The 10,864-nt window shown below is 41.6% G+C and overlaps 1 protein-coding gene across 1 annotated transcript in view; it reads right to left on the bottom strand.

The window, feature by feature from the left end:
* Window positions 1-654: 654 nt before the first annotated feature.
* SH3BGRL2 (SH3 domain binding glutamate rich protein like 2) overlaps window positions 655-10,864 on the bottom strand; it is a 43,191-nt gene continuing 32,981 nt past the window's right edge. Inside the window, exons 4-5 of the mRNA XM_013368434.3 lie at window positions 6,839-6,919; window positions 655-5,692 (exon numbers count right to left, since the gene is read on the bottom strand). Coding sequence (XP_013223888.2) covers window positions 5,678-5,692; window positions 6,839-6,919 — 96 coding nt within the window. The 3' untranslated portion in view covers window positions 655-5,677. The remainder of the gene's footprint in view (window positions 5,693-6,838; window positions 6,920-10,864) is intronic.

The raw sequence follows: 10,864 nt of genomic DNA, 5'->3' as shown, positions 1-10,864 counted from the left end.
CAGCCAGCTCAGCAAGTGCTCTCCCTTCTTCTGGAGGTGACATATGGCCGTGTCACTGCTGCAGACAGGTGACATCACTGACAGGCTCTGCAAGGGCCATTCTCAGCAGAGACAGTCAACAGGCAATAGCTGAAAGAGGACAATATGAGCATGCTGGCAAAGGAATCTGAGGCAGAAACTCCTCTCCAGATAGAGGTTGAATTAGACAATATATAATTCATTTATGAAAGTTACGTATTTGAACACATTAGTATGCTGGGAAACTTCAGTACGTGAAAGCTTCTTGCTCCCACTGCTCAAGCCACTCCAGAGGATTTGTCCTTTATACCCATGGTATTTATCATATAACCCAAGCACAAAAATGGAAGCCAAGAAATCACCCTTTATTTTTTTTCTTCACTGCTGTTTACCTGGGGAGGACCTAGACCCTAACCCAGCAGGTATTTTGGACATTGCAATTCCCACTGAGTCTACAGGGATCAAAGCCGTTCAGCATCTCACAGAATGCGGCTTGCCCATCCCAAGCTTTCCTCTGCCTCTGCCAGGGCCACCCAAGCCAAGGCACCGGCTGTCACCAGAGGGAGCTGCAGCAAGGATAACCACTCATATCTTTTTCATTGTTTTCTTTGGCACACACAACACAGTTCAACTGCCTTTTATGCATCACATTTTTTTATTAGATGAACATGGTTTTAATACATAATTTAAAACTCCACGTGTACGCAGCCTAAGATGCAACGTGCTCCCTCCCCCTCTGAGTGACAGAACACTGGCACCATGCAGGTGAACACCAGTTCCGCATTTGCCACCTCACAGGGGTGCTACAAATGGTCGGGAGTGGAAGCTTTGCACGCAGGTAGGTCTAGGCGGGACAGGATGAAGCACATAAGGAGGAGGTAAAGAACAGGAACAAGGGAGTAAGCTGGACCTGCCCTGGCTGCAGGACTGCTCTCCAGAAGCTGTTCTCCATGTCCCCTCCCAAATTCCTTTGGGAGCAAGAGGGTGAAGGACAGGCCATGATGCAGGTGGGAGCCCCGAGGAGCGTGTGGCGTCCCCCACGGCATGGCCAGCCAAGGCCCCTGTGACCATCACTGCTCAGGGTGCTGTCAACAAGCCATGGGCTGTTCAGCACCGTGTCTACTGCTTCCCCTCCCCGTGCAGGGTGAACACACAGGACTCCCTCCTGCTCCCACCAAGATCTAGTGAAATCAGTGGACAAGTCACGGAAGACTATTGGGATTTGGCACTTCTCTGGTGATGACCCCACTTTCGCACTCCTGTGAAGTGCCACTGCCTAAAATCTCAGGGTCCTACTTCTGAATCATGATATTCCCAGAACTGGGCTCCCTAAATAAACAGCCTGACAGGAGGACAGGGCTGGAAGGGAAAACTAACTAATCCACTGAGAGCTTGGCAGCTCCTGTTCATTTAAGTGATAGCACTTGCGCTGCTCAACACTTGAACCACACAGTTATTTTTAAGTGTAAACATGGATTTAGGGGTTTACTCCAGGTCCACTTCCCTTGTAACATTTGATTCTAGACAGCCAAGAAAAATGAAAAGAAAAAAAAAAAGCAAAAGCAACACTATGAAAAATCAAGAGTTCAGAAGACTCATCAAAAACTGTTTCAACCTTACAAAGTATGTGTTTACTGCATTATTAAAAAAATAGCAATATAGAAGCTACCCCTTTCTCAGTTCAAAGTTTAAGCACATCTAAGAAGACCCTACAGAAACAGTCCTCTTTCTGGCAAGGCACTATCCAGTAGTGTGTGGCACAAACAAAACCCCTCTATCAAAGCCACTGATACAGTGAATGTGAGTGCGCATGTCAGCCCACACAGCAGCTTTATCTAGGTACAAGGACTTGCAGTTTAATTCACACTGCTCCCCATTTTAAAAAGTGGGGTAGTTACAAGTGTTGGCTAAAAACTGGGATAATTTGTTTCTCTAGCAAGTATTTTAAATAGAATTAAGAATTTGCTATTTCTTTCAATAAATGGCTCCAGTTTCCACAGACCGTTTCAGTTACCTGATAGTTACATTTCCTTATTACAAAACCAGTTTAAAAAATTCCAGATCATCTTGTGTAACAAACTAGAACTCTACTTTTCTTAATTACAAAAATAAGCCTGTCACACAACAGAGCAAATTCACGTTCAAGGAACATATATATATATTTTTAAAAATAAAAACAAAAAACCCCTAGCCTTTTCTAATTCAAAAGCACATATTCTAAGGGACTCACACTGCCAATCCATGCAAGCAAGCAGGATGTCTTTGGAGCTAGTGTTGTTCTCCGTGCAGCTGGTCATGCCCATATGCCTGCTCTGAAATAAGCTAGGTTTACCTAACAGCTCTAACAGGATTAGCCCTCCACTGAACAGGAGGTTTCTATGCTACAATTACCAAAATTCAAGAGGAGTTTTGTGAAACTAATTTCATCTCTGGAGAAATCAGTGTGGTTTTGCTTTTCACATCAGTAAGCCTGGGATTTTGCCCAGGATTACTCATGTGGATGTACTTACACACTTAGGTAAGTTTTTCAAAACTGGGACTTGAGGCAGTTCTTGAGGTTTACAACATATCAAGTACATGATAAATCCAGGATGGCTTCTCTGTAATCAACTGTGTAATTATGTAAATTTATACATGTATTCGTTTCCAAAGTTAAATATTTTTTAACTTTTTTTTAGGAATAGTTATATTGAATTTGGTGAAGTTAACAATGTACAGCTCCATGTCATGTCATGTCATGTCATGTCATGTCATGTCATGTCACATTCCCTTCCTATAGTGAAGTTCAAGTCTAATGAAAATATGGGATTGGTGACAAAAATGTCACAATAACTTACCATAGAAAACATAATTCTTAAAAATGCACATACATATATGTATATACATGTTATCAGCTCCCACTCAGAATTCCTCTAGAGGTGATGTAGTTAAGATTTTGACCAGTAAATACAACCATAGACTTCAAATCTGTGAGCTCTTGCTCCAACCAGCCCTTTAACTGAGCTGAGGAGGCACCAGAGGATCCAAAGAGAAACTGATTTATGGATGGACTCCTTTAAGATAATCTTTTTTACAGCTTTCTTGCCTTTGGGCTAGAAGGAAAAGCCACACAGCTTCTAAGCAGTTTGTAGCTGAGACAACACGAACAGGAAGGCAACCTGTTCTTTACTCCAGCAACCGGTAGTCATGAGCATTGTTCATGTCACACCTCTGTAGTCCTAAGTCTTTGTCCAAAACTTGAGAGGCCACAGTTCTCCTGTTGTTCAGCAGGGACTTGGATGATGACCTAGCGTGCAACCTCAGCAAATCTGTGAATGACACCTGAACCTGGTTCAGTGGTTGGTAACAGCTGGCAGAGCTTCAGTCCAGTGGCATCTCAAAAACCTTGAGGACTGGACCAACAGAAACCTCATGAAGCTTGATAAGGACAAGTCGAAAGTTCTGCCCTAGGGAGTGGCAAGGCATCAGCATGGACTGGGAGACAACAGACACAGTAACGCCCCCACTGAAGGGCCCTGGGGATCCTAGTGAATGCCCTGCTGATCATGAGCCAGCAACGTACCCACTGCAAAAAGGGGAAAGCATGTAGGCTGAGGAAAGTTATTATCCCACTCTACTCAGCACTGGTGAGGCGACATCTGAAATATCATTTTGAGACCTTCTCCCAGTTCAAGAGGGATGTGAACAAACTGGAAAGAGTAGCCCTCCACCAAAGCAGCCACGGGCCTAAAGCACACAGCCTGTGAAGAGAGGTTGAGGAAGCCAGGTTAGATTATTCTGGTAAGAAGGCAGCTAAGAGGTGATCTAACAGTAGCCGACAACTATCTTGAGGGCAGTTACAAAAAGGAGGGTGCCGATTTCTTCCTGTGAGTGCCAGAAAACTTAGCAAAGGCAACGGCCACAAATTACAGCCTGCAAGTTGAGGCTAGACATTAAAGACAGCTTTCACTAGGAGAGCACTACAGTGCTGGCACAGGTTGCCTGGAGGGTTATGAGATCTTCATCTTTGGATATTTTTAACACTCAGCTGGACAAACCCATATCTGATCAAAGCTATTGCTGGTGTTAGCCCTGATTTTGACAGTGCTGGACCAGATGACCTCCAGTTGTTCCTTCCAACTAAAATGTCTCAGATGCCACGGTTACTGATTTTAACAGAACGTGCGGTTTGTTGCACAGACAGTGTTGCTTCCAGACACTTTTTACACGTTTGGCTTCCTTCAAGCCACACAGTCTGAGTGACGCTGTGATTGCAAAGAAGTTTTCCCATTTAATGGTTGTCTTTCATTTACCCAAAGACATAACGACGTTTATGGGAATGGCACTACCCTGTCATTAGGAAATCACTTGAGTAAAAGCTACATTACAGCATAGCTGTTATTTTCATAGCCAGACTTGATTCAAAATGCATAATGCAATTTGATTTCTGTCTAGAATGCATTTTGTAGTGGTTATTGGCAAGTCATGGGCCTGAGTTCTGCTATATGCATCAATGCAGTCCCACTGGAACAATCTCTGCTTCCTTTAGTTGGCTCCTGTTCCTCAGCTGAGCTGACCATTGTGCCGTCAGCCGGCAAAGCACACGCTCAGCTTTCTCACTGTCTTTGAGGCATCTCCATATTTCCACAGCTGGGGATATAACCAGGACAACAGCTGGGCATGTTAGGTGGGCTCTCGGACTACAGGAGAGTGTTTAACCATCCATGGGATTGAGCCCTAGCTCTCAAAGTATCTACCTGACTCTCATGTGGCTGATGGTGGAGCTGTGTGTTATTGAAGGTAAACTCAAGGTTTTGGCAAAATTTCATTTTAAGACAGTCCAACTATGGAGCTCCAACTTTGGATTTTAAGTCTTTCACAATTAAGAGATAACTTAATATTATCACTAGCTATGAGACTGCTTCTTCTGAACTACCCAGTAATTTCCACCAAGTGTTTTCATGCACTTTTCAGCTGCATTTGGAACAGGAACCATGTCAAAATATTTCACTTTGGCACCTCCTCCATGATAACAACTGTTTTCAAACAGTCAGTTGCAATGCTCATCATTAGACAAATTAAGTTTTCATGAACAAGGTTAACAGCCCATGTCTCTTACAATAAACATGATCTAGCATAAACATCACAATAAATAAATGTAGACATGTAAAAATACGACAGTTATGGGCTTAGACTGAGATCTTAAGATTGACATTTTTCACCTTCTGAATCATAACCAGCACAAACATTCTAATAACCACCAGCACTTTAACTATCATGATGAATAATTTCAACTACAGTAGCTGGAAGAATTAAAAAAGGTGAGAAATCTGACTACACAAGTATATCCGAGAACTACAGAAGCCCTACACTTCCACTCCTTTCTCTCAAACATATGTGTCTATTAGAATATCAGTGCCAGTTGCAAAAGCAATCCAAAGACAGAAGTGAAACATTAACAATATTTTTAAAAAGGAAGATGAGTAGCCCAGCCTTAATTGTGTTTCATATACAAGTTATTAACTCCACATTACTGGAGAGCACCGTCTCATGGCAAGCAGACTACTACTAAAGATGCGTGTTCACTCTATCACAGTGATCCATTAGGGAAGCTGTTGTGTGCTGAAGAACAGGGTCATTCATCCGGAAGATGTGCTTGTCGATACTTCAGATAGGCTTTCTAGGGTTCTGACTCCTATTTCAAAGAAAAGAGAAAAAAAATATTATTAATGCTATGAATACATTCTCATATGCTCTGTCTGTGACCTTCGCATATCAGGTGTCCCTAACCCTGGTCCCCACAGCAGCTGAGGAGGCATCACTCTCCAGTACTACCAGACTGAAGCAGTGATCTGGCCAAGTTTATAGGACACTCCTCCAGGCCTACAACAGGTTATTCTCCAGGAACAGAGCTGAATAGAATCTGCTATTTCTGATTGCAGTAGGATACTTTTTCCTAAGACTAATTCTTCAAGCTATGAAGCAAGGCAGGCTGCCAAAATAATCTGCTTTCGTGGTTCCCTGCTGAGGTTCCCTCCCACTCCTGTCCCTCATGGGCTCCAGAAATAAATTAATTCCTGGCAGAAGAGGAACTCCATAGACACTCAAGAGCTACCATCCAGGCTTGAAATAGTATTAGCACCAGACACAGCTGTATCTACAGTGGTCAAAGGAAGAAAAATCCTCCCCTGTGTGTCACATCTACCACCCAAAGGTGCACGATACACTCTCTCCGAACAAGTGTCCAGGCTTCCATACAGCAAAAAGTCTCCTCTATTATGCTGCCCTCAACAGAAAGATGTAATTTGGCTTTGTGTTCTGACCTGTATATATATATTTGTTAAAACTGATTTCTTACCCAAGAAGTTGATACAACTCCTGACTGCTCCAGCATTTCACCATTTAAAAACAGAATAAAACAAAACAAAACAAAAAACTTTATGCCTAATGAATAAATCCTGGTCGACCAATTATGCCAGGCTGACCCAGTAAGATGATATTTTGGTGACATAAACTGCAGATATTCCAGTGATTAAGGTCCTAGTTCTGTCTCCTGTTATAATTAAGTCAGTTGCTCCAATGTAGATTGATAATGTGAAGGAGAATGTATTCTTCAAACTTCGTTTATCTGCAAATTAACTCCCATGTATATGCTTAGTTTCACTTAAAGTGCTTTGCTTTTCATGGCAACCATTTCAATTACCTCATTAGCACGAAGCTGATATGGATAAGGTATGAACCAGGGCAATGGTGCATCCGAAAACAGAGTTCTTTTGGTTCAAAGAAAATTCAATCCAAATGTTTCAAGAACTCCATGAAAAGTCTGCAATACTACACTGACCTTTGATGTCAAAGTAGGTTTCAGTCCCAGAAAGGAGAAGACAGTGTTGCTCTCCTTTGATTCAAAGAAGCCATCGTAATCCTGGAGAGAGGGGGAAAAAAAAAAGCTGAGTGAACACTTGTATTTGTGTTTTCCTGATTGATCTTACCACACCATGTATTAATTAGACTAAAGAGTTACATGTAATAATGCTTGGGAAAATACTGATACCCATATTCTCCTATGCAAACCTAGAAGCTATTCTAAACTGTAACGGCATCACCAACTACAATGGCAAAGAAAAACACAAATTCTCTAACTACAACACCTCTCACTACTTTATTTGACAGGAAAAATATAAACATGACTTTCATTAAAAGGAAATATATTATGGGTATAGTTTAAAGGTATTTAAGTGCCTAACAATGCAAATAAGTTTCTGACTGGGTTTCCAATTTTTATTTTAGCAAACAAGATACTTTCTAACATGGAAATCTCCAAGAAGTCTTAAGGCAGCTGAACTCCTTATTTTTTCTGTGGTGGAACAAAGACTCCATCATCACTGTATCCTTTGAACTCAGCCATCATACATCAGGGTTGGACAACCACTAGTTAAATATAAAATCTTACCATAAAGAAACTTGTTGTACAGAAAGATAAAAAACAACCTTTATTACCATGATTAAGTTCCTTTTAGGTTTTAGCTGCTTAGGATCAGGTTCTGATTTCCAAGTGTAACTACTACTTTTACTGATTTATTGCATTGGTTACCTGCTACTCTCCTATCATCAGATGAGCCGACAATATTTAATTTACAAGTGAAAAACAGAAAAACAGAGGGCAGTTTAGTGAATGGATTTGGCATATGGCAAGAAGACAAGAAGTTTCAGGTTCTCCTTGTGGTTTGGCAAAATTTTCCTCTACAAGCACTAGCAAACAATAAAGCGCCCAGTTCAGACTTTTGCTCCACCACATAACTGCAAAATAGAAATATTAATCTCTACTTAACCACTTCTGACATGGAAAATACTCTGTATATGTCAGGAAGTTTCAGGTATGTGCTCATCACTATGTAGCAATTTTCTCTAAATATCTAAGATTAGTAATTACACTTAACTTGAAAGCATTCAACAGGAGAAATCCCATTAAACATTGACTCTGCACATCTATGCTTTCAGTACAGAGTAGTAACAGGCAGTCTCCGTGCCTCCATGTGCTTCCCATCTGTGTAACAGTCATTCCCAATGCACCTGACCCCCAAAATCAGCACTTTGGGGGCCGGCTCCTAACCTCTCATCTCATTGCTTTCTGAGAACTCATCTCTTATTGTTGCAGTTTCGGGTACTTTCCCTGAAATTGGGCCTCAATTCTTCCCCAGCAGCAGCTGCTTTGCCCACTTGTCTCTTTTCACTCCTGCCTCCTCTTGAACATCTAACTTCACAAACCACCCCACAATCACAGGAGACCATGTAAGACAAACAGAAGAAGCTCTAATTGAAAAGCAAAACTCTTTCTCTGACCTGGCCATCACAGGATACGCAAAGATTAGGAACCTTCTTTCATCTTTCAACCGGAATTTACCCATGCCTAGCCAATATCTACTTGTGCTTACTTTTTGGTTTCTCAGAGCCTAAGCAGGAAGCAAAAATGGTCTTGGCAAGCATTCTACTTCCCAGTATTGCTCTGGGTCTTCACACTGCAGTTTGAATCCCTGAACAGCCCTTCATCCCACCTGCCAGACCCAAATTATATCCTTGCAGAAGGATGATTGGTATTTTGTGAAATAGTTTTGTAAGGAAAACGTGTGCTTGTAGATAAAGACTTTACTTCTACTAGTTGTCTTTTCTTTTTTGTTTGGACAGAAAATACATAGTCACCATAGCAAGGATAATGTACCTCCCACAAGATCCATCATCATCCTGCAGATGTGCAGGATTTTTCTTGGTGCACTGGACAAGGATGCTTTACCGGCATTTCCATAGTGATATACTGCTACACCAATGTGAACACAACTGTCCTAGCGAAGTGATACTTTGCAGTTGCATAATCATTTGAATAACCTCAGCCCAGAAAGAAACACAGCTGCACAGAGACAGTTTCCCAGTATAACCCTCTCCAGCGAGAGCATCAGCTCTGGAAGACACAGAGAGGCCAGCAGGAGCCATGATGGTCATCAGGTCTCAGACATATCAGCTGACATAAGGAGAAAGAGTAAACATTCCTAAGATGGCTTTTTGTTGTTGTCTTCTTAAAACACGTAATATTACTGTGCTACAGATTAGGGCAGTAAATTGGGATTCCAGGACTACGCTTTAGGTCTGTCAATCCTTTCAGCTTTCATCCACGTGTATATCTATGTATACACAGAGAAAAAGAGCTCACACATTTCTTCTATCTGGTTTTCAGTTCCGCGGTTTTCTCTATGTGCGAGACATAATTTCCAATGAATAATGAATACCATCTACTCACTTCACTCTATGGGAAGAGCCAAGTTAATTTGCTTTGAATGCCAAGAGAATGAAACGCTTCAAGGAATAAAGCAGTTTTGAAGAAAAGGAAGGTAGAATCTCCTGCAAAGATCAGTGTCATAGACTGGAAATCAGACTTTGCAGTTTTAAGTTCCCTCACTGTTAAATTTAGCTACAGTCTGTTGTACCTAACTCTAACTTCAAAATTAAACATATATTTAAACAGATGAGATAGATACTTTTACACCAATTTAATAATCATTAAAGGTGAAGTACTGATGCTAGTTTATGTAAATGGTAATGTAAAATTGCCATTAATAGCCAGAAAGTAAATCCAAATAAAATAGACAGTTCTCACAACTAAGCCACAGCATAAGCGTAAAATCATGAAGGTTAAACAATGAGCTAAACTGAGTAAGTGCATGTTTGAAAAAGCATTTTAAAATGAGCAGAGTATTTAATAACCACAAGAGATTATCCACCAGAAGCAATCTCCCCAAAGTTTAGAGATATCAGCATTGCAAAACACGTTAAAATGCTATTGACACTTTCTTACTTTCATGGAGGTTGGGGGGAAGAAGCATCATACTTTTAGATAAAGTAGCAGTAATATTTAAATAGGAGAATTTTCCTAGTAATCTCTGCAATGAAAACATATGATCTCAAAATATTCAAATGTGAAAAAAAGTGACAAAAATGCATAATAGTCCTATAAAAGCTGAAATAGATCACTTTAGGCTGGTAGTTTCTTAAGAGATTTTTGAGAAGCATTATCTCAAGGAACATGATCTCCAAGACTCATCGGCTGTACTTTGGCATGCCAAAGGGGTTCACTGTGGGCACCCCAGGCTTTCCCTGTAATACGGGCGAGATAACAGATATTGCAAAAACAGTCCTCCTTTGACCTTACCTTTATACGGAGAGAAGGTCTGTGCAGATTTGAGCCACATGTAAGACACTAAATCCATGGGCGAGGACAGGAAAATTCTTGTCTTGCATAAAGAACATCCCACTGCTACCAGCAGTAGATGCAGAGGTTGAAGAAGGAAAACGGTGCCAAGCTCAGCAGAAGCCAAGAGCTTCATGCACAGGCAAGAGCCCAACTCACTTGTGAGCCAAAAGGTTCCACTCAGAAAAAACTCCATGTGACACTGACTCCCACAGAGCAAGGACACCACCATCCGCTGGTTCTGGCAAGGCAGTGGTTCTCTGTTTCTGCACCAGACTCCACCACCGGTAGCAAGTTACTATAATCCCCTTGTGACCATCCCAAGCAGCTCTACCAAGGCAGCAGGCACTAGTCCCAGCTTTGCTGGGACCAGCTGAGCAGTGCTGGCTTGGCCCTGTGCAAGGAAATGGCTCCCACTGATACCCTGGGGATATCCAGAAAGCAGCTGTTATCCTAAAAATATACAAGCACGGCAAACTGCCACCCACTGCCCCACTTCAAAAGGCAATTACGTACACAAATATAATTTTGACCATATCACTTTAAATAATGATCCTTCTTGCTTTCCAGAGCAGCTAACGACGCATTATTAACGCAGAAAATTCTGGCAGCATCAGTAGCTGATTAAGG

Source organism: Columba livia, chromosome 3 (assembly GCF_036013475.1).
Source record: "Columba livia isolate bColLiv1 breed racing homer chromosome 3, bColLiv1.pat.W.v2, whole genome shotgun sequence".
NCBI lineage: Eukaryota > Metazoa > Chordata > Aves > Columbiformes > Columbidae > Columba > Columba livia.
This window is presented reverse-complemented; position numbering and strand designations above follow the sequence as displayed.